The sequence below is a fragment of the Mycteria americana genome, chromosome 2 (assembly GCF_035582795.1).
Source record: "Mycteria americana isolate JAX WOST 10 ecotype Jacksonville Zoo and Gardens chromosome 2, USCA_MyAme_1.0, whole genome shotgun sequence".
Classification (NCBI taxonomy): Eukaryota; Metazoa; Chordata; class Aves; order Ciconiiformes; family Ciconiidae; genus Mycteria; species Mycteria americana.
This window is the reverse complement of record NC_134366.1, coordinates 56,102,371-56,126,881: the sequence shown is the minus strand read 5'-3', so window position 1 is coordinate 56,126,881 and position 24,511 is coordinate 56,102,371. Positions and strand designations below refer to the sequence as shown.

The following is a 24,511-nucleotide window of genomic DNA, read 5'->3' as shown; positions in this document are numbered from 1 at the left end:
GCCTTACAAATACACAGCTTGATAGGACGCAGTTACATTTATCAAATTGAAAGAATTGCCTCTCAATTACTTTCCTCTCCTCTGGTTGTTATACAACAGGACAGAGCTAATGCCTGCTCTATCTCAGTAGCTGTTTCTAGAATACCAAAATATCCACTCTGATTTACCTCATCTTTAAATAAAATTGTCTCCATCTTTCTAATCTTACCTCACACGGAAGCCTCATCGTTTTTGCCACCAGGGTGTGGAATCCTTTTCTGTCTGCTCTACTTTTCATATCACAAAAGAGTTACCATGAAATGCAATATTCACAGTGCAAGAGGCCTATCATTTCCCAGAAGTGCTCTTCAATCTTTTGAATATTATGTCCCATCATCCATTTGCTTTCTGGCTACCTTTGCACACTAAGCAGAGCTTGTCATTCCAGGAATTCTGTCCAGAGTCAGCATCCCCACGCAAAAGGGGACAAAAGGCAAAGCACCAATTAAGAGGCCTTTAACCTATGAACTACTTGCAAGATATACACAGCTCTAATGCCAAACCAAAAAGGCTATTTCACCTCATTTTATTGGTATCAGTATGTGGCAAAAGCCTGGCCAGGCACTGCCACAATGTATCCTTGATACTAGGTGTCTGGGCCATCATTAAAAAGCCATCTAGCCTAGCCATTATTAAAAAGAATTTGCTAGCTATTAATTTGAAAAAGTCCTTGCAAAAGCAACTCCATTGTTTCTGCCAGTGTAAGTGGATATGATATCCAGGTGGTTTTGATACTTAGTGCCTCCATTATATGCCAGTTATTGCCACTGCACTCTAGAAGAAATTACACTGCACGCATCTGAAGAATATTCATAGTCCATATCTCAGACTGATACATACACGATGCAACCATTTTGTACCAGAACTAGAAAAGCTCAGTAGCTTATCATGGACTGAGCTGTTTGGAAAACAACAATACTGACTCATGAAAGAAAAACAAAAAATAAAATTGAGGCTTCAGAAGTTTACTTCTAATGCCAACAAGGAATGAAATCAAGCTCTCTTCAACGTGTTGTGAAAGCAAAATGGCAACCTAGTGCAGATGCTTGAACTTGAGTTTCTTGTATGTCAGCTGAGTGACTTAACCACCCAGCCAGTATCCTCCAACTTACCTTTCCTCTATCCCCTTCACAGGGCTGTCCCAAACCAGATTTTTTTTTCCTGACAGAAGTTCCATTTTAACCAATATGATTCTGGAAAACCGTTCTGATTAAGAGAAATTTTCAAGAGAATTTAAGAGAAATTTAAGAGAAATTTTCAAGTACTCGATCAGTCTAGTCAGATGTGATAAAATAGAAACAGGCTGTAGCTGAAGTGGGAGGAAAATTTTGAAAACAACGTTGCATGTTGTTTCTGCTGCTGCGAGGTTGTTCTGAATGGTGGCGGAGCAAAACAATAAACATGCGTTCATGCATACCACAGACTTACTTCAGAAGTATGAATAACAACATTTGCAAGAATTCAGGAGGAGGGAAGAGTCTATGCCATCTTAGAATGAGATGCACTTGAAACTCAAAAAATGCTATAAATCTCCTGCACTATAAATGTCTAAAAGCAATATAGGGATGTTAATTCTAAAGAGCATGGGCAGTCTGCCTCTCCTTGATTTGCTAACTTTTGGGGGAAGATCTATTAACATGCAATACATCAGATCCACTCCTTCCTGCCAAAGGCAGGCACTGAGAAGTGCTGCACGCTGCAATATCTGTTCACTTTTGTAACACCACAGGAGCAACCACAGTTAAATAACCCTAAAGCAGATTAACTGCAGCAAAAATTATAATGCACCAAAGCTGAAAGTCCCAACTGGTCAAGCCAAAGGCAGTAAGAGACTTCATTGCTCAATGCAGTGGGAGAATCAAGGTCTCAGATATGGAATATGGAAATACCCCGCCATGAGCACTATATGCACACTTCCTGTTTGCATCCGTCATCTTGAAATGCAATAATCACAAAACTATATCATCTCTTCACCACTTGCCAGTGATAATGCAGTAGGATTTGTTATATGCTTTTGACATAAGCATCAAAAATAGGGGGGAGGGGGAGATTAGGAGATTCCACTCTGCACCTATTTAGCTACTTATTTTTGCATACAAGATAGTTTCCAGGATAGAAGAGAACAGAATATTTGCAAATGTGCAGAGAGGCAGATAACAGACCTGTAGCAATTTCCAGACTACTTCTTCATCTTCAGCAAAACTCTTCAGGAAACATCTGGTGACTTGTTGCTGTTGTTGAGTGTTAACTTCTGCAGTCTGCTATATGCTTTTTGCCTCTGACAGCTCCAACAGTCAGCCTTTGTTGGCTGCTTTCTGACTTGGGAGTACCTATAGCTTTTGTCTACAACAGACGGCTGATCAAGGACTGCCAAGCACCTATTGCCACTGTTGCTTGGCAAGAGCTATATGACCAACAGGCAAAGCCCTGCTAACAGTGTCCCAGCAGTTGTTGCAGCAGGAGTGCAAAGGAGCCCAGAACCTCTGCTGAGGACTGTGCACTAACAGTGGTGATGTGCCACGTGGTCTCCAACACCAGCTGGAGCAAGTGGCTTTTGCACATCAGGGGCCTTGACCCAAACAGCACTACTGAGCAAGGATGCCACTGTTCAGGTCTGAGGCTGCAAGAAGTGCCTGGTGCCCCTCCCTGAGGTTGGGAACAGTGGTTTCCTCCCCTGTGGGAAGTATGCTGTGGTTGTGGCACTCGATTGCCAGGTGAAGGAGCTGTGCGAAGAGGTGAGCATGCACACACCGTCAGGGATGATGAACAGGAGATCGATATGGTCTTTGCAGAGACCCTGCAGAGCTAAGAATCCAAAACCTGCATTGCAAGGCAGGAGGGAAATCTAGAGGCCACCCTCAAGGGATCGAAACTCCCAAGATGGGGGAAGACTGAAACTTTTCATTTCTAGCGAGACAACTGGGGCTTCTTCTCCACTTCCACTTCTGGAAACAGGGGAGAAAAGTCACCTTCCACCAGGGGAGGCATCAAAGCCAGCTAAGCCTCAATCAAGTGTCTGCATAAAGAAGAAAATGGGAGTGATAGCTGTGGGGAGACTCCTTCCTGCAAGGGAGAGAGGAATCCTTCTGTTGGTTTGACCTGTTGTCTCAGGTTTGCTGCTTATCTGGGATGTGGTAAAGAAATTGCTGAGTCTTTTCCAGCCCTCAGAATATTACCCCCCCACTGCTCATCCATGTGAGCATCACAAACAGGAGGAACTAAAGCTCCACATGCAGTCACAGAACTGCAGCATGGCGGGATGGCTTGCACAACTGGCATGCTGTGATCAACAGGTGTAAGCCCTCTTCAGGAAAGGTAGGCAGGGAAAACAAAGAGCAGGGCTAGCCCTCTATCTGAAGGAACAGCTCAAAAGGCAACATGGGCTGACTCAGGCCATTCAGGATATTTCTGGGTGGTGTCAAGGATAACTTCTTGATTTGAGCACTAGAGGGCCAACCAGGGGTGAAGAACCTTTTCTCCCTGCGGACAGCCAGGCAGCAGAACGGAGGGTTTCTGCAGAATCCATCCTTGGGGTTTTTCCAGACCCATCTGGATACATCCCCAAGCAATCTGTTCTGAGCTCATTGCTGAGCCTGTCGTGAGCAGGAGATTGGAGTAAGGACCTCCTCAGGTCCCTTCCAAGCTGAGGGACTCAGACTCTGGGGAAGAAAATCCTCTAATTCAGTGGCAATCACAGATCTGTCTGCAAGGAAGAGGTGGTAGTCAGAGGTAGACAAATTTACCCATGTGCATGCAATTACATACATTTTTCATTTTTAGTAAAAATTACATGCATTTACATGAGACAGAGGTATTAAAGAGGCTTATATTTAAGGCAAATAAGCACAAAAGTAAACTCCAGATAATCTACCATTAACTAAACTAGGATAATATTCCTATGCTTAAGTTATTCCACAAAAAAGTTGCCTAATAAATGTACAACATGCCTTATGAGATACAAGGCTCAGGTTCATAGTCCTGGCCCCACAGCCTGTGTTATTTTATTTATATATATATTTATTTATATATATATTTATTTATACTCTGTAGAACTGAGTAGGGCAAAGCAGGGCTGGAGACACATCATCTAACACTGGCCATCTAAACAGACGTTTACTCTTTTCTCCAAGATTTTCTCCTCAAGCTCCCTCTGCGGTCAGTCGCAGAAGAGTCACCTTCCACTAAATCTCCCCTTGGCAGACAAATACAATTAGGCAAGATGAATTCCACCCTTAACAAGAGCTGTTAACAAAATTAACTAAGTACTTAAAGCCAAACACTGTAGTGAAAACAACTGTCCCTAATAATATTAAACAGGCCGTAACTGAACTCATAGCAAGTGCGTGGCAAGCATTAATTCTTCCAATTCCTCTCATTTATTCCTCAGGGTTTCCCAGTGTGACTTGCTGGTTTAGACCTGTCTTGCTTAGACTGTTAATTCTCTTCAGGGCTGGGGACTGTTCATATTATTTATCTAACCCAGCACTTGTGCCACAGTTTAATCTCAAACACTCGCATTAGTTGCGTATAACTCCACCCTGAAAGCCACTCTACCTTTCAGCAATTACCTCTGTGAGATATTTAACTCCATACATATACCGAGTTAACTGAAAACAGAGAGAGAAGATGACATCTAAAGTGTGAGACAGGCTGTGCACAGAAATGTTGAGACTGTGAGAATAACCAAAGGCAGTATTTCTAAGACAGACAGACTTTGGTGGTAGTCTCCCAGCTCAAACCCAACTCCAGCCTTAGCTCCATCCCCACACCTCAGCACCCCAGCCTTCATTTGCACCTCTGTTTTGTGATTCAGATGTAAAATATCCTTTTATCTGGAGGTTTATTTTGCAACCATGATCCAGCATGAGGCCAGAATGAGGGCCTAAGATACAATTTTTCTGACTGAGCATCTTGGCATTTGAGTTGTCATGTACATGGTATGGGAGCTCACGTCGTTACAGTCATCCCGCCCAGTCCCAGTTATTGCAAATGGGAGGTGAGGGCTGGGGTGTAGGACAGAAAGAAAGAGATGAGAAGAGACCCCCTGTCTCCAAAAGCGTAGCCTGAGAGAGCTGGTTGCACACGTTTCATGTGTATTAGGCATTTAGCAATCAGCTCAAAAGCCTAAACGGGAAATGTTGCTTAAACTGAAATAAGTGGAAATTTTTTTTAAGATCCAGAGTTTCACCCTGTCTATTTATTTCCTTCTCTGTAAAGGCACATAAACAGACTCTTGTCAAAAACCTAAGCAAAAGTTTTGCTGTCCTGCTTTCGCCTGCCCCGCTACACTCCACACCCACACACGCACACAGTGACTGACCGTATGTGAATTATCAGACTGTGGAGTCGCTCAAATGTGACGACTGTTTCCCATAACAAGCTCCTGAAATAAAGAAAGTCCATCAGCTCTCCAGCATTTATCACAGTACCTTTCTGTAGGGTAAGAAAAGAGTCTGAACTCTGAATGCTTTTATAAAGGCTAGAACAGCATATGTTGTACTTTTCAAGATACAAGATGTAACTCTTAACAAGTTGAATGCTGACTGTTAGATGTCCTTGTGCATTTGTACAGGGGAAAAAATGAACAAACAAAATCTTTTAAGCCCCTTGTGAAGTTTAAGTGAGGGTTTGACTGATGACCCTTAACATTTTAAAAATCCTTCTTCAGAATATGAAGGAAGTCTACTATTTCTTTCCATAAATAATACCTTTCAAAGTTTTATTCATGCCTGGAATGGATTCAGTATTTTAAGTGAAGTAAACATTGTTTCATAATCTGAGGAGTGCCAAACAAGAAAATATTTCCCCTCTAATTTATTTCTGTTACATAACATTAGTTTATAATGTAACAGGCAAGTAAGTGGAAAACATCCGGCAGACATTTTTATGACAATTTTTATGACATCTTACTAGATTAGCAGTAGATACAGGGGATTATTAAAAAAAATTTTTCATACGAGATGAGGAAAGATTAAATAATTTTAATGATTAAAAATAAATAAAAATTAGTGGTAAAAAGTGACTTATCAAATTTAATAAACCGTTTAGCTACAGTTTAGAGATACTCTGAACTAACACTATAAGTGAACCTCAGGTCATTTGAAAAAGCTCCCACAGATCTGCAAACCTGCTGCTGATTATCCCCAAACTAACAAATAGGAGGACTGGAATGTTAAACATATCACACAAAGCAAAGGGGAAATATGACACTTAGGCAAGGTCATGCTACCTAAAACGCAATACTTCCTTGCAAATGTGTTTTTCCAGAAAGGGCAAACATAACTTCCCTTCTGCAAGGTCTGTAGCTTATTATTCTCTGTGATGATTCACACTGTACGATAACATTCCTATTTGAAAAACAGAACCAGTGCAACTTTAAAACAAGTACATATTTCCATTCAGGACACTGTAAGTTTAAGTTGATGGGCTGTTTGATGCTTTGAAGACCTATACAGTCACTCTATTTCACAATCTACCCAGCTGCCTAGGTTGTTTTTCCCCTTTTATTGTGGCTGTATCCTTTGGATAGAATACTGGCATCACACCACTGAATCCTCGTAAGACTCTCCACATGGCCTGTGGTATATGTTAAGTCAAAAAGTAGGTAATAAAAAAATATTACTGGAACTATTCAGCAGTACTTGCAAAGTTTCAAGCCTAAGGTTTCCAAACAGTACAGCTTGGGAAGTGTTGATAAGACCCAGGCAGTAAACAGACGATGAACAAATGTCTCAGGAATGGCAACGTGAAGTGACAATTCAAGCTAACTTACCACAATGAGATTATTTTATCTCTCCGTACTGCGAAAAATAATACGTCACCACTGTTCTTAGTAAGTGGCAGAATGAGGTGCTGCGGTCCCATGCAAGAGTAAGTAGTTCACAGGGAGGAGAAAAATGCGGCATAGGTCACGGTCTTTGCATGGGTTTCTTCCATTTCTCACCAAGGATAATTTTAATCAGTTAGAGGTTTTGAGTAGTCACCAAGCTGTATCCACACAGTACAAAATGGGCTGTGTGCTGTCTACAAAGCATGCTTTAGCATGGTTTAGAAACAGTCAGTATGAAGGAAGACAGTTAACTTATTCAAAGGGCGAGAGGCAAAACAGCTTTATGGTATCTTCAGTCACAACCATTAGTTTCACTGATGACTGTAAATGTGTAATGAGAACATTTCTGAGAAGATGATCTCCCAAAAGCTTTCTCACCATGCACACGCTTGGTATGTGAGGAAACTGCCACATGATCTCTGCGCATTGATACAGTCACAGAGCTGCATTTAGACCTGAGCAATTATCTACTGTACAGTTCTCCTCCTAAAAGCTCTGCTTCAAAACCATCAGCTTTTAAAAATGAATCACTCCTAGCCAGAATAGTTTTTAATCAACATTCGCTTATTTGCTTGGTCATTCTTTCAGTTTGTGAGAAGGTGGTGGTCATTATAATTGCCTAAGAGGTATTCTTGGAGATTAAAGTTTCTTGCCTTTCCCAGAAATTTTTGTTAAAGTGCCTCCTCACACTAGCTTGGAAGAGCCTGTGTTGAAATCCATGTCCAACATAGCCTGAAAGCAGACAGTAACGCTATATATAATTTGGGATAAAATGGTTTTCAAATAACAGAATGAAAATATATATATAAGCTAGCAAATTTTAAACCATTGGAGCAGACAGAGCACATTGAGTCTCCATGTGTTAGCCAGCCAAGAGAATTCTGTGTTTTTCCTTGCATTGGAGAGTCCTCTTAAAAACTAGTAAACACACCCACTAAGATAAGGTATATGATGGATTAAACCCATCTTCTCATCTAGACTAGGCATCATAGCTTGGTACTGCTTGTGGGATATGGATATGTTTGGGAAAACCACTTAAGTCATCAAACTGATTTCCTATAAACCACTTAGCAGCTTTGACTGCAACCTGGACTGGTTTGCATATCATGCAACAAGGCTGAACAGCCCTATAATCCACCCTTGCTTTCCCAGTACTGCCCACTCATTTCTTCCTTCCCTTTTTTGCCTACAAATACATATTCACACACAGATCACATTTCCTATTACTATTTTCCAATATTATGTATGATTTTGATACTACAGTAACAGGAAAATATTTAAATACCACCTTTGTCCTGATACTGACCTAAGATGTCTCTATAGCACTTAGAAGAATTTTGGTTGTTGAGCAGAACCCAGTTTGCAACTGTATTGCAGCCTGAATTTACACAGTGACAAGGGTGATGATCAGTCACTTAAACAAACCTATGTCAGAACATTTGAAGTGCCCTCAGCACCCAAAGCATCTGCAGTGGGTTGGCACACAAGACATACGGAAGACCCATGCCCACGTGGTTTTGTGAAACAACATAGGACATCTCAGTGTCAGGAATTCAGTCCTCTGAGGATAAATCTGTGGGAGTTTACTGATAGAGCTAGAAGACATGCTTCCAGACTTACAAATCCTTCTTCAGATCTGACAGACCGCTAACACCTAATAACTGTGATACCTATTTTTCTGATCAAATAACAAGCTTTCTGCTTTTCAGTGAGCTGAGCTCCAACTCAATTTCAGAAGAACACTTGTAACCTATATTCATTCAAGAGAAATACTTCTTGGATGGGGAAACACTGCTGAACTGAAACACAGATTTATTAAAAGCTGTGTTACATAGTTGTGGCTGTTCAGGTGCCTTCTTACTCAAAATGCTTGTTAGACATCTTTCTTACAGAAGAGTAATACCTAACAGTATAGTTAAACTAACTTCATTTCTTTTGTCTTCATTTCTTCATGTCTTTCTGTTTCCCCTTGATACAAATCTAGCAGCAATTTAAAGACTCCTCTGTATATTCCCGACCAAAATATGGATGTCATTTATTAATCCACTGAAAATGCACATCGCTTCTAAACACTAATTATTTTAGTTCAAAGCAAAAATACTACATTTTTGTGTTTCCTATTGAGTTCATCCTTTCCTTAATGTTCTATGCCTGTTCCTCAAGCTGAGATCCTTTCACAGAGACAAACCCATCATACACTCATAAAACGTGATGCTTGGGTAGCACATTCCTAATTTAGATTGAAAGCTTTTGCTGAATCCATGTGCATATGATGCTGTGAAGAAGCGTGATCTCCTAATTACATCCTTCCAACAAACAGCTGGAAGAATAAATAAGCAGGTGAATGCTGTAAAGTCTGCTCATATTATAACAAAACAGTTTTCCAAATTAAGAATGGGCAGTTACATATATGCAGACATTACAAAGTCTGCATCAGAAAAAGCCAGTCATGTCTTTATTTACCCTGTTTTCTCCTTTTCTTCAGCACATAGAGCTTTACCAGTTTGATTCACCAAGCAAGTTCCCCATCCACTCTCAACATATGGCAATCCAGATGTTAATCACAGCCCTATTGAAGTGTTATGCTACAAGACAAGACAGTTTAATATGGTTTAGCTTATGTTATTCCTGCTTCTGCTTCTCCCTCAACTTCTAACACCTCCTTTCAGATGAAGGGACTGAAGAAATTCATCATCTTTTCTTCCACCTACACCTTTTGCAGCCACAACTTCTCTATGTGCAGGTCTGTAAACAGTGAGCAAGGTTTCTCAGAGCCATCCATGTTTCCACCACTGGATTAATAAGAGCAACCCACAGCTTTCCAGCTGCACATGGCAGAGGAAAGTGCTTTTGCTAGTGATGTGACAAACTCCCTGCAGGTTTCAAACATCTACGAGATTCTGTACCACCTTCTGTAATTTTTTTAACTGTCCTGAATTGGCCCCAAACCACCTGAGACAGGAGCCCCGTCTCCAAGTCTAACCACTGCACAACATTAATGTGTTAGTATTAACTGAAGCATTAAAAGATAATAAAGCTGCAATTCAGAAATATCGTTACATCTATTTTTTAAATTCCTCCCAAGTGAAGGCTACAGGACAAGTGATGATGAGGCAAATCCAGCTTTAATGATATTTTCCTTCCAAGATGTTTCAGTTCTGAATTCAGATGAGAGCACAGTGTCAAGGCTATGCTGATAAGTAAAGGCTGAACATTGCTTTCTAGAGATAAAAAAGGTGAGAGTTGACGTTGATTGCCACTGGTCTCTCACTGTTTCTCAAGGACACTGACAAAAAGCATAGCATCAGCCTGCCCACAGGGTCCCATAGACAGAATAACTGGGATGCTGCACTCCCAGTGTTCAGACCATCCAGCTGAGAACTGGGGTGAAATGAAACTGAACAAAGTCACATGCATTGGGAATGGTCATTCCCAAAGTCCTGAGAGATTTAGGAAAGGTTGTTTCTGCCATCACCAAACTTCTTCAGGTTTGGTCCCAAAAGAGTCAAAACCTTCAGGTATTTAGGATTTTCCTCACATGAATGCTCTGCTAGAAACTGTTGGGGCCTCCAGCTAATTCACATCTCACTTTAAAAACAGGACAGCTACATCTATTCCATGTATCCTTGTATCTCCACACTGATATTCACCGTTTCCAGGTGTGCAATGTGAGGTAGCTGTGACAATCCTTCTGGACCCTGACCTTGAATGATATCCAGCACTGCCCTCCTCTAGGCAACTGCTGTGCGTGCTGAGGGCAGAGTCCTTCAGGCTCTGGGGATAAAGCTTTCAGCTCTGGAAGCTGTGGGGCTTCTCAGCCTTCCAGCCCCTCACCTTGGCAAGCTTTAGGACAGGACTGGAGATGAATTCATCTGGTCCAGCTTTTACAGTTTTCTTTAAAACAGCCATCAAAATGCAGCGTTGCTTGAGATATCAACAAGGTTTGTTGATTAATGATACCTATTGTCACTTCAGTCCTTGGTGTCTTTAAGCTCTGTCAATAAACAGATTGGTGCTCAAGTTCTTCGTGCTTCATGAGTCATTAAAATTGAAGCTATAACATGGAGCAAGTTGTTGTCACCATTGTTTATTAGTGCAGAAACTCCCAGAAGGAGCGTTTGTCATCAAAATCTGAAAACATTCACATTATTGCCAGGGGAAGAAAGAAAAAAAAATTAAAAAAAAAATCACAACTGCAATCTGTAAGAAAGCTGAAGTACAACCACTCCTATGGCTTAGCCAGTCTAAAGAAAAAGTAGCAACAAGATAATTGCTTTTCAAAGCGTGAACAACATATTTTTATGATAGTCTTGGTTTTCTCTTCTAAGCAAATCTGTTGCTGGTAAAAGGCTGGACTAACTGCCTAGGAGATCAAACTCACTTATTTATCCATATGCAACACAGTTAGCATTCATAGCCCAAATTTTTATTTCATCGCTATGCTTTAATCCTGACCTACACAAGCACAGACCAGCAGCTGTTGGACAGTACCTTAGTCTCTGTGCCCGCTCATTCCTTGAGCATTCTCATGAGAATCAACATGTTATTTCATTTTGTAGGGGCTTAACCAGATGCTCCAATGCCAATAACTTATTTCACAAAGCCATGAGATGTAAATCCATGCTGTTCTGGGGCATGGATCCCACCAGCTCCTGCAGTGGATAGTGGATAAGTATTTCTGTCTTGACTACAAGACAAAACTGGAGAAGTAGTCCTTAGTTAGTACTCACTAAGTACCGCTGGAATTTGTTGAAATGTTATTAGGTAGCTGAAAAAAACCCTCCAATAGGGGAATTACTAGTTCATGGGTAACTCAGTTATAGTAGTATCTGTTTTGACAGGAACAAGAGAAAAACACCCTAGAATTTAAAACCATCTTTTAGTAGACAAAGAAACCAGAATAAATAGATTCAATGTACAGAACTGGTTCACTTGAAATATTGTCAGCATCTCTCACTTTTTAAAATTTTACTCTTCTTTTGGTCAAAAAAAAAAAAAAAAAAAAGGAAAAAAAGAAAAAAAAAAAGAAAATGCTATCTGCTGTGAATTTTCCCAGGAAGAACAAGCAAGAAGCCAAGAAAGAACCACTTCCATCCTATCCACTCTTTACTATTAACATCCCAGCTCTGAAAAGCAACCCAATGAGACAATAGTCTACAAGACTAGAATAACTGTATATCACTGATCAGCAAGTCCAGAGAGCACTTTCTGCACTGCATGAAGCATTGTTTCTGACAACAAACTTAAAAGAACAGAATTCCCCCCCCCCCTTTTAAAAATAGCTGGTCCTAATCAAGAGAGTAATTAAACATAAGGTAAAAACATGTTTTATGTAAATATTAGTCAAGAAAGGTTCCAAAGCTATGAACCTTAATTAAATGCACCACTAAATCTGAATGTGTTGCACAGGAGCACAGAAATAAGATACTTGTACATGGTAAAAGTAATAACCTCAGAAAGAAATCATGATTTAACTATAGCACCTCTATTATGTTCAGACAATTGTTATTTCTTCTCTCTTAAGGTATGGTTGTAGCTAGGTGAGGGGGAACGTGGGTTTAAGTACTCTATGAATCAGAATGATGATTAGGAATAAGCAGCTATACTGGAAAAAAGCACAAACTTAAAAAAAAAGGTTTTCTGACCAGGCATTGGAGGCTCAGATGTCCAAAGTCATGCCCCTACATCTTGTGAGGAAAAAAAAAAAAAAGCACTTCTCTACTACAGTTGTTCTCAAAATCTGGCTGAGGAAAAAAGAAAACAAACAAACACACAAAAACACCAACACAACACAAAAAGCTCAGAACACAGCTTTGGAAATGATCATGCCAAACTTCACTCTTGAGAGCTTGGGATCAGTCTTGTAAAACTAGATGCATCAAATGTGCCTATCATGCACGTACCTGCTCATATATCTGTGCAGCCAGGCACATTAGTATGTCCAAGTATGGTCAAACAACAAATCCGCAATATAAATACCTCAGGTATTTTTAGGAAGCCCTTGTGATGCGGAGTATGTGCAGGTTAACTACATAACAACTGGATGTTTCTACTTGAGAACCTCCTCCCCAGCAGGAGAATAATTGTTCTTCTGCACGATAACAGTCTAACATCATCATCCACTGGAGCACAACATTACTTCAAACCCTGGAAAAGTACACATGAAATTCTGTAACAGGGTCTGCATCTCTTCCAACTCATCAGTAGATGGACAGGATTGAGGGAAGGAGATACACCAGCCAAAAACTACAGTAAATTGCTTCTTAATCTTCTCTGTGGTGGTGCTCATCAAAACATGTATTAAGCATATTAATGTGCAAGTCCTTTTTAAACTAATGCACACACAAAGGAAGCCCAAGTCCTTTGCTTCTACTTAAGGCTTATTTTTCATTTTTGGTGTTAACACTTGGAAGCCAAAGAGTTGTGGTGAATGGAGTTAAATCCAGTTGGCGGCCGGTCACAAGTGGTGTGCCCCAGGGCTCTGTGTTGGGGCCAGTCCTGTTTCATATCTTTATCAATAATCTGGATGAGGGGATCAAGTGCACCCCCAGTAAGTTTGCAGATGACGCCAAGTTGTGCGGGAGCGTTGATCTGCTGGAGGGTAGGAAGGCTCTGCAGAGGGACCTGGACAGGCTGGATCGATGGGCTGGGGCCAGTTGTATGAGGTTCAACAAGGCTAAGTGCAAGCTCCTGCGCTTGGGCCACAACAACCCCATGAAACACTACAGGCTTGGGGAAAAGCGGCTGGAAAGCTGCCTGGCAGAAAAGGACCTGGGGGTGCTGGTTGACAGCTGCCTGCATATGAGCCAGCAGTGTGCCCGGGTGGCCAAGAAAGCCAACGGCGTCCTGGCTTGTATCAGAAATAGTGTGGCCAGCAGGACTAAGGAAGCGATTGTGCCCCTGTACTCGGCACTGGTGAGGCCGCACCTCGAATACTGCGTTCAGTTTTGGGCCCCTTGCTACAAGAGAGACATTGAGGTGCTGGAGCGTGTCCAGAGAAGGGCAAGGAAGCCGAAGGGTCTACAGAACAAGTCTTATGAAGAGCAGCTGAGGGAACTGGGGTTGTTTAGCCTGCAGAAAAGGAGGCTGAGGGGAGACCTTATCGCTCTCTACAACTACCTGAAAGGAGGCTGTAGAGAGGTGGGTGTTGGTCTCTTCTCCCAGGTAACAAGTGATAGGACAAGAGGAAATGGCCTCAAGTTGCACCAGGGGACGTTTAGATTGGATATGAGGAAAGAATTTCTTCACTGAAAGGGTTATCAAGTATTGGAACAGGCTGCCCAGGGAAGTGGTTGAGTCACCTTTCCTGGAGGTATTTAAAAGACATGTAGATGTGGTGCTTAGGGACATGGTGTAGTGGTGGACTTGGCAGTGCTAGGTTAACAGTTGGACTTGATGATCTTAAAGGTCTTTTCCAACCTAAACAATTCTATGATTCTAAGCCAGCCTGTCAAAATACATTACTAGCCGTCCTCCCCTGTGCCTGTGGAGATGCCATGGCAGTCAGCAAGGAGCTGCCAATGTTTTCACCTTAATGTGCGATAAAATCCTTTGGCCCAGATAGAGTGCAGTGGCCATGTAGACACAGCATAAAGATCTGGAGGACTTCTTCACCTGTCATCTAATTTAAGTTAAATGTCATCCCCAAGTTATCATCTCAAAATAGGCAGGACAACAGGGCAAACAAAATGCATTTGTTGGGGGAAAAAAATTATTCATAATACTTGGATAGTCTATTGAGAATGTGCTAAAGCAAACACAGAGCTTAATCAGTAGAAATCAAACAGAGAGACTCTCTGATGCAGCAATGAGGAAAGAGGGTTTATAGCTTTCCCAGATTTGATAAGACTTGTTAGTGGCTCCCGTGTAATGCACATTAAAAGTGAGAAATTTCTCTTGAGAAAAAGTCACATTGCCAGCAGATAGCCAATTCTCTCCTGGGGAAATTATCTCAGCAAGGATGCCTCATCCCTTGCATTTGATAAATTTTTAACAAAATGCCTGAGGATTCCCTCTTCATCATTTGCAAGGGAAACACACATTTAAGAAGCAAGAGATTTTGAAGGCTGGAAGCTTATACAGGAGTTCAATTATATTGCCCTCCCCCAGAGGAGGTCCCCCAAGTAAAAGCTCATTCCCACATTCACTGCCAAAATAATGGCAGTTACTAACAATTTTTTCCCCCCTTTCTTTCTCCTTCTCTCCTCCTTACGCCCCCCCAAAAATGTTGTCCTTTGGTCTGACCGCTAAATCAAAGAGAGGGATTAAAACAACTCATTATCAATTCAAATTGATTTTGAGACACAGCTAAGACATAGGAGTTCTGAATTAGTCATGGAAACGCTGCATCTTAGGGTAATTTAAATGACCAGCTTTTTGTAATTACCCCGTGTACTGAAGATTGCCTAGAAGTTGCTATAGCTCATACATTATAAATGCTTGATGGGAAAAATCAATGGACTACCTACCCGCTACTTGAAGCACTGGTTCAGAGGGGTCAACTCATTAGCAGCTGTTGGGATTATTGGTTTGACAAGATACAAATTAGCATTCAGTTAAAAAAAAAAAAATAGGAATCCATTTAAATTATTTTGTTTTCTTCCTTCTTTTGGCATTTTATTCCGCAGGAACTTCTGGATGCTCAACTGACGGGTAGAGTGATACAGCCTAGGAGCAGCAAGTGGCAGTGAGATCCCAAATCTTACGGTTTCACACTTGTTTCTTGAGCTTTCCCTTGGAGGGAAAGCTTTTCAACAGACAAGACTTGGTGCTTCTGCGTGTTGCGTGTGTTAGTGGAAGACCGGTGGGATATAGAGAGTTGAGACTAACACCTGTCTTCCTTATGCTGTGGATTAGAAAAATTCACATACACTTAGGAAAGAGGGATGAGGAAGAACAAGGGAATGCGAAATGGCAGCTGAGGAAGGAAGGACTGGAGACAGATGTCTTAACATTTGTGTTAACACTTATTTTCTGGAAATAAACCCAGAATTTTTTTCAGATACTTATGCAGGTCTTCTGTGAACACTGAGACATTATCAAGAAATTGCAGTGCAAATAAGAGGAAAAGGACAAAAAGAGAAGTTCTATAGAGCAGCCTCTGCCTTTGCTAACAGTTTCATTAAGCTCCAACAAAAGAAGGCCCCTTACTAGCAACATAAGCTGTTTTCCAGACTTGGGAAATGAACAGTCTGATTACCCATAGAGGGATTGCATGAGTAGCAACCGTCTTAGCTTCCTCCCTCTTATGCTACCAACATGACCATGGAAGTTAATGTCATTTTCACTAAGGAAGTTTCACTGGGTTGCATGCATCAAATCTGAGTAATTCACTTCTCAGGGGCAAAACAAACAAACAAAAATTTAAAAAAATCAATAGTATTTTACAGGAAGATCATGTCTAATAAACAATAATATAGGGCTTAATAAAATTTAATGAAGGATTCAGTTATCCTTCTTATATAAATTATGTGTAAATCATGACAGAAGAACTCCCTGTTACATCCCCTCACTAAATCCTAATCTAATTTTCCAAACATGCTTCAGTAAAGGATCTCAGATTAACTAAAATAGAAATGAACACTTACTGTGCACCCACAAGCAGCATTATATTCCATGCATGTAAGGAATGAAAACTGCAAAACCCCAAAGAAAAAAAGCAAGCTACTTCAATTCAGCTAAAAATAAGTCAGTGAGAAGAGCATTGGATAGAGCACTGTAAGAAGCCAAACTAACCCAATGGGAAGGTGTCAAGAGACTGGGTTTATTCTTCTCCATGTTGCTTTCCAGATTCATGTGCACTACTTTGTTTGGTTCCAATTGGTGGAAACAAAGTGCCAAAATATCATAAGGCTATAGTGTATCTAATCTATATCACCTATTTTTAGAGTGTTAATCACCCGGGTGCATAGCTAGTGAAAAACCTATTCTCTAGCAGCTTTTTTTTCCAGACAACTTTTCATAACAAAGTCTAGAAAAGTAGTAGAAGGCACAAGACTGCTTCTGCTCTGCCCTCTCCCCAAGATTGGAATCAGGAAAACTTGTCAGGCAATAAGAATTTTAAAAAAGAAAGCATCTATACTTCGCAAAGTCATTTTGGTTTGAAAGTCTGATACCAAACAATGTTTGATACCAGTTTATCTTCATTAAGTTCTATTACTTTTGAATGTAATTTTCATTTCACACCAAACTTATTCCAGCAAAAAGGGAATTAATCTTGCAAATCTAGGGGCTACAGATAACTTCTAACAAATTGATACAAACAGTATCTCTAAAATCTGAATCTAGATGATATCACGATTACATTTTGAAAACCAGTGTCATGTACAGACAGAGGACCAATGCAAAAGCAGGAGTGCGGTATGAGTTCTGCTGAAATGATACTGAAGTTTATGGCCAAATTTCACCTAAACATGAACACGTTTAGGAAAAACCTGAACATAATTTTCTTTTGATAGGTAAGGACACTTATTGTCACAGTATTTGAATAGCATAAGCTACTTTTTCCATTTTCAAATCTGGCAGAGTCCATTCCTTATCAAGCAAGATGTGTTTATTGTTAGAACAAATTCTGCACAGTCAGTAATATTTTAGGTACTGTAAATCAGCTGAAAAACTATGCTCAACATATTCAATATTTTAATACTCATTAATCATTAAGGACTTGTATTTATTGATAATTATTCAGCACTATAAAAGATACAGAATAAAATTAATTTTAGTAAAATAATAGGAAAAAAATATATATATATATATCAGTAAGAAGGATTTGGTCACTATTTAATCATGTTTCCTAATTATTTTGAACTTACTCCTGCTCTGGATAAAGAAGATAAGTCCCATTACTCATGTCAGGAAACCAAAATTTATACCTTCCTCTACCATAGCCATCATACTAAGAAATGGCTGCCTCATTTTGGGGTAGAAAAACTAAGCAAGATTTCAAAAGCAGGAGAAAAATAATGCGTGTATCTGTATGGAGTCCATTCTCACTGCATCTTCCAGCTCTCGCGAACAGAGGGAAATGGGAAGACAGAAAGTGGGATGGTATGTAAAAGCCTCTGCCATTTCCAATGTTTTCCTCTTATAAAAAGCATTAGAAGAACATAAGCTCGGATTTTCTAGGAGGTAGGTTTCCTCCTCTCCTCTCAACATGAAGTTTCCCTACACATAGCCAAGTAATATAAACTTCCTCTGTGAATTAAAGCACAAACTCCACTTAGCTTTGTTAACTTGAACAGTAGCCTCTTTTTCAGAGCTGTGTAATGCTGCCAGTATCTGACTGCACTTAAACTACATTAGAAGATCACTCAGGTTGCAAAGTCAAGCACCCAGAAAGGTAGGAAATACTGAATTAAGGTTGCCAATCTCACTTTAATTTGCCCCTTTCACATACAGATTAATTAAAAGCTTTACTTACATGACCACGTTCAATTTTTTCCCAAAGCACCTATGATTCTGCAGTGCAATGAACACAGAGCACTCAACAAATCAATACCCTTTTTACTGAAATTAAGTGTTCATTAAATTTAACAAAACCAGCTCCACTTGTAATATAGAAATAAGTCAGCAGACCTCTTTTTGCACAATGCCCAGAGCCTTGAATTGAAAATTTAACATCAGCTTCCCTGAAATGCAGAGTTTCAAGAAGTCCTACCGAAGTTACAGGGAGCTGAGGAGGTCTCAGCACCCAAAAGGCTACACTTTACAAAGAATTTTGACACATTGAGTTGCGCATTGTGTGTGCGTGCTACTTGAATAGGATATCAACCTTTAATGCATCCTATATTGCTGGAGTTGCTCAGATAGTATATATAAAGAAAAACTTGAGCTAAGCAGTACTATAATTACTTGCACAGCTTAAGGAATTAGGGGTATTTTTATTATTTGTAATTAAGATAACCTTGTGAGGTCAATAGATAAGCTGTGGAAATGAAATGGTATCAGAACTAAGGACTAAGCATATTGGCAAATTAAGTAAATTGACGAATGCCAAGAGTTAATCAGGGCCATAGTGATGTTCTCAGCACTCAGAGCTGGAAGAGATGACCTCAGGAGGTCCCCTTCAGTCTACATTATTCTGTCAATGGCAGTGATAACTACCACCATATATAATGCCCTTATTCAGAAAATCAGCTTTGAGAGAGCACTGATGCTTCATTCCAATGAAGATCCCTTTAGTGTGTCCTAACAGCACTAAAGGACGAGATTAATCCCAGCACAGTTTTCCTCACAGGATCCGGTCCTGAGCAAACACATAACTTAAAGATTACCTAGAATGAGACTGCAAGGCTATAAATTTACTGGCATTTTGAAAGAATCCAAAAGAGACAGTGGATTATTTTAATCTCAAGAGGTATCAGCATGAGTAACCCTGAAGATGACTGTCAACTAAAGTTGGAAAAAAACCCCACACTTTTCCACTTATTTTGTATGCAACACCATTTCTGCATGTATGGTTTCACCTCTTGTATCACACACTAACATAACTTTTTTTTTTAAGGAAGAACATGTTCACATTCATGTTTTCCTCCAAAAGTGTATTAACTAAATGCTGGAGCAAACTGGAATTCAGAAGCACAGACACAGATGAGAAAGAATAGAAAAGTGTGGGAAAGGGATGGAAAAGAAGATCTCTGCTTATGAGTTTTCTGCCTGATTGTCTGAAGTAGAAACAACAAAAGCCTTATGAAAATTAGGGAAGGCTTGATGTTCCAGCCATGTGTTTTGTATCAGATGCTAACGTTTTTTAATCAGAGTACAACCTTTTTTAAAGAAATCACATTAGTATTTTGCAGGGCCCATCAGGATGCTTCTTTCAGAGTCACAGAGTATTGAAAAGTCACTTTGGTTACATTTCCTTTTCTACTTTGTACTTCATGTATAGCATTAATAGGTACTTTGGGGGGGGGGGGGGGGGGTGAAAAGGAAATCAATCCATCCACGATGGATGGATAAAATATTAGGACTCTTTTTACTTGACTTTTATCGAAAATGAGTTCACTGTAAAAGAAGCATTTGCATCTTAATAGACAATTAAACCGTACAATTAATCAACATGCAGCTAAACTAAAACAGCAACGCGTGCAATTCTGTGTTACTGGTAGAGTAAAAATGCATGACTGTGGATCGTAATGGAAGAAAATGTATGCCATGTAAGCTAACACAGATTGTTCATCTGACAAATTTTGAGAAGATAAATAGGACTTTAGTGAGTCCTTAGAAGTGCAAACTGACTGCATTAGCTGAATATCAGCCAAGCAGATGAACATAATATAGGAGGGGATTCGCAAAGGCTACTTGAAAGGCTCATTTCCCTTTTAATCTCCCAGGGAGCTGAAGGTGCTAAGTATCTCCTAGGAAAACACAGGCAGCCCACAGCTGGATGTCTTCAGGATAACTGTCTCAACAGTCAAATCAAACATGACTGAGGTCTCAGGTGCTCCAGAAGGAAGAAAAACCAACCCAGGACCTGAAAGTTCAAGAGACCTTTGGCTTTCTGTCTCGTTTTCCCTCTTCCTGACTACCTCTCCAGTCACTATTCAATAAGCTATCTACTATTCACTTACCCAAGGGGAACTAAATGGGAGAATGATAGATGACCCAAGTTCTGATTAAATATCCTGTTTTTCTGGTATTGCTGTGATTAATCTACACCACAGTTCAGCAGTTCAGATGCGATTACTAGGCTGGGACTAATGAAATTAGGGTTGTCTAGACAGCTGTGAAACTTCCAAGTTTATGAGGAAAATCATATCAATATATTATTGTTGCAAAAGCATTTGAGTCAACTCAGTTAACAGAATGATCAATGCAAGAGTCAGTGTCTGTCACTTCCAATTACAATTTTAGAATGGCTCAGATTTTACTCCAACTCTTTCTCCTCAAGTTTTTTTGCATACCTCATCTTCCTTCCCAACAAGTCTGCACTCAGGGGAAATGGTTTCTTTACACTGCAAGGTACAGAGGACAGCAGTGTTTCTTCTACATAACTAAGTGCTGCTTACTATCACCTAGGCATTCTTATGTGATAACACTCCCCAACGAGAAACAAAAGGAAGAAGATGCAAAAGCAAGCAAAAAATCGTTTCAGTTCAGCTGCCAGTCACACTCCAGAACCCAGTGACGTAGGAACCACTGAGACAGTTTTGAAAAAACGTAACAAAGGAAAAAGAAGAAAACCCCGCAACAGATAAATGTGGGAAACGAAGGTGGAGATCTGAGCCAAGTCATCAGTTTATGTTCATTGCTGGAATTACCAACTCACCAGAGAGATGCTACTTAAAACCAGCCTTTAAATGAACTGCTGTCCTACCACTTCCTTTTGCTGGATGTTACACTTCTGCATCAGATAGCAATGTATGTAGTTTCCCATTTAGCATACCTTAATCACACAGCAGGTGGCAAATTCAAGTCAGAAGCTTACTAGCTGGCTAATTTGCCCTAGATGCTGGCAAAGCATGGTTCCCAGCCACAGCAGCTACCCCACTGCACTACACAGCCCTCCGGCCAGCAGCCAGCACCAACTGAGCAAGATTATCGGGAGTAGCTGCTCGGCAATTGCTGTGCACTGGTCCCTGGAGCGGCCTCTTGCCTCTGCAGAGCTCACACCAGTTGTTAGACACGAGATGGCCATGAAGCCCGTCTGCCCAGCTGCCGCAAGGGCACACACCATCAGTCAGGCAGCAGGCACAGGTAACAGCAAGAGAAAAAAAGAAAGTTCAAAATTCCATGGGGCTCAAAACTTAACCCTGTAATGGTATCTTTAAACAGACTGACATATTCAATTCTCTGTGTGTTGTTGATACAACTGTGCATTGGGCTTGTAGGAGCTTTTAACATACTTCATCTCTCTTCTGAGGCATACAGAAACCCTCCCATACAGAAACCCTCCCATACAGAAGAGATGCTGAACAAAAACCTCTCTGATGCCATGGTTACGTACACAGAAAACACACCCAAAAAAGACACAGTACTCAGGACAATGTGAGCAGTGCAGGGGATACACGCATACAGAGTGATCATTCATTCTGGAAACCATCTCAGCCTCAGAACAAATCCTCTTGCAGCAACTCAAGACCTCTGGCCAGAGACATGTTCATAATGATTTAACAATCATGGCAGCAGCAAGGGAAATGGGGAGGAAAAGTAGAGCTGCAAACAGAACTACAGTGTCAGCTCCACATTTAGGGAAAAAACTGTGAGCATATTTACCTTTTCCCTGTTCTTGTGTCTCACACTACACAATGCCCACCCACACAGTTCAGCACAGAAATCTCCAAATCAGTATTTTCCACTATACTGTCATAGCTCAAACCTACCTCATCTGTGACACAAGCCATCACACCTCAGTCTCTTGTGGCTGTAACACACAAGCACACAGGTAGCCTGTCCTGCCAATGCTGCATTGGAGTGATCATCTTTGGCACAGTGTGATAGCAAACAGGAGGGGTGGCTATGATGTCTTATCCCATCATCATGTTGGCTTATCTGCCAGCTCCCTCCATCATCACACAACATTAAAGGGCACATTCAGCACAGCTGCAGGGTTTAGTCTTTAGGAAGCACTCTGCAGGAGTCTCAAATCCAGTTAAAGTCAACATGAACTAAAGACGCTCAGCATGCCATGAGATTAAGTCACCAATTAATACTCCACATGCAGGGAAGGGGGAGTCAGCTCAGCACCAAAAAACTTCGTGCTGCAGGGTGGGTGCTCTGAAGCAACCAAGCACAAGGGCTCCAAAGAAAGAAAAATGAATCTGTCAAAGACCCCCATTGGACCTCCCTCCTGCAAGTCGGCAGTAAAGTAACTAGATCAGGTAGCTGTAATAGAGCCTGTTAATCAACAGGATCCCCATTTTCCTTCAGTCTCCTGCAAAGGCAGAGATTGTTAGCAACACCACAAGCCCACAATCCATTTTGTTATTACAGCATAAGTAAGTGATAGGAGTTAGAACCAGCAGATCTTGCAGAAGGAACAGAGTGACATTTATTAGGGTTTGACCTTCAAGGATAAATATCTCTGTCCTTACTCAGGGAGGAGTACACTAGCAGCAGAGGGGATTTGGAGCAGCAGCAGTGCAAGATGGACCTTCAAAGGGGGAAACAATCAGTAGAATGGCATTTCCCTGGGAACAAAACCAATGCGGTAACAGGAAAATCCTCCTTCAAACCCCCTAACAAAAAGAGACAGATGACTCACAAATACCTTCCAGTCCTCTGCGATTTACTCTTACCTCTGTGATGTTTTCTTGTATTTTCTCCTGCAGGAAAAGAACAAAATACAACTGAGATAAAAAGGCTCCACTGGTGAGGAGGAGAAAAGGAGAGGGTCAGAAATCAGGAGCAATTAAGGGAAGTCAATTCTGCCATGAGACTGCCCCAAACCTGATGTAGCCATTCCCTTCTGCTAACCTCAGTGGCGGTTGCCACTAACTTCAGCAGAAAAAGGCTTGTGTTTGCCTGTATGCACATCTTGCCCTTTTCTTGTAAGACAGGGTTGCTGCAGCTGGGAAAGAATGAGTTGCTACTCTAAATGACTTAACAGGAAGTCCAAGTGGCAGAAACTTACTTCTACTTACTAGTAGTAAAGTAGTTTTTACATCTCCATCCAGCAGATAAGTATGGCCTTACCTGTGGAGAGCCCACTAAGATGTAGTGGTGGTGATGCAATGCATCCAACCACAATGGCTGTGGTCACTCAATGGAAAACCCCAGTGTTTTTTACAGCAGTCTTGGTCTAAAAAGGAAGCCTAGATCCTAGCAAGTTCTCTACTCCACCAAATCCCAGATACCACACCACAGAGCTTCACTTTGTTGCACACATCTTGGGACCTAATTGACCTGAGCCCAGGACTAGGAATAGCAAGAGCGGATAAGCATACTGACAGCACCTCTTCTCATCCCCAACCCTTACACCACATCAATTGTAACAAAGGCTGTAAACCGCTTACTCGTCTTGGCACAGTGGATTTTGTCTTCTACAGCAGGCAATGGCACAAGCTGCCAATGCTCAGAGCAAGGCAATAATCATAAGCCCTCCTGCACAGTTACCTATGTGGCTATACAGCTAGCTGCAGAGGTGTATTGGCACTGTGTGTTGTTTGTGAGCTCTTGATCCTACAACAGCCTTTCCCAATGGCTTTGCACAGTGCCTGGCAAAACAGGGCATTGATCCCACTTGAGCTCACCTCTGCTTTTGTGTTTTAAAGTAAAGCTAATGATCTCTGAACTTAACAAGAAGTGATGGGAAAAAGCCTCAGTGTGGACTGTGATGAGGAGTGCAAGATCAACATCCTGTTGTTCAGCCATACCTTAACAGACAGTCCCCAAACTTTTCAATATATAGGTAATATTGTTAGAACAGGTGTACTGCTATAAGCGTCAAGTTCTGCTTTTTCATCTCTGATACTACTGCACATGGCAAATTGTGGCTAAGTCAGGCCCAGAAAACCCAAACAAGGGGTATTGTTTCTTAAAAATAAGAAGAAACACAGCAAAAAGGAATATAGTGCTATTTTCTATTTAATGAGAAGCATGAATAATGTCTCCTGGCTGTCAAATGTTTCATCCAATATTACCTTTAGAAATCATATTCATGCTTGTACCTGCTTCTATATTCTGACTATGTTAGAATCATAAAAA

At 40.9% G+C, this 24,511-nt stretch overlaps 1 protein-coding gene across 4 annotated transcripts in view; it reads right to left on the bottom strand.

Moving 5' to 3' along the window:
• LOC142405690 (dual specificity calcium/calmodulin-dependent 3',5'-cyclic nucleotide phosphodiesterase 1C-like) overlaps nt 1–24,511 on the bottom strand; it is a 217,155-nt gene that overhangs the window by 172,634 nt on the left and 20,010 nt on the right. For 2 of the 4 annotated variants that reach the window (XM_075493529.1, XM_075493525.1), the window contains exon 3: nt 23,104–23,130. In XM_075493529.1, coding sequence (XP_075349644.1) covers nt 23,104–23,130 — 27 coding nt within the window. Of the gene's footprint in view, nt 1–5,359; nt 5,367–22,188; nt 22,374–23,103; nt 23,131–24,511 lie in introns of those variants that run through there. The other 2 variants (XM_075493526.1, XM_075493527.1) reach the window with 2 other exon arrangements.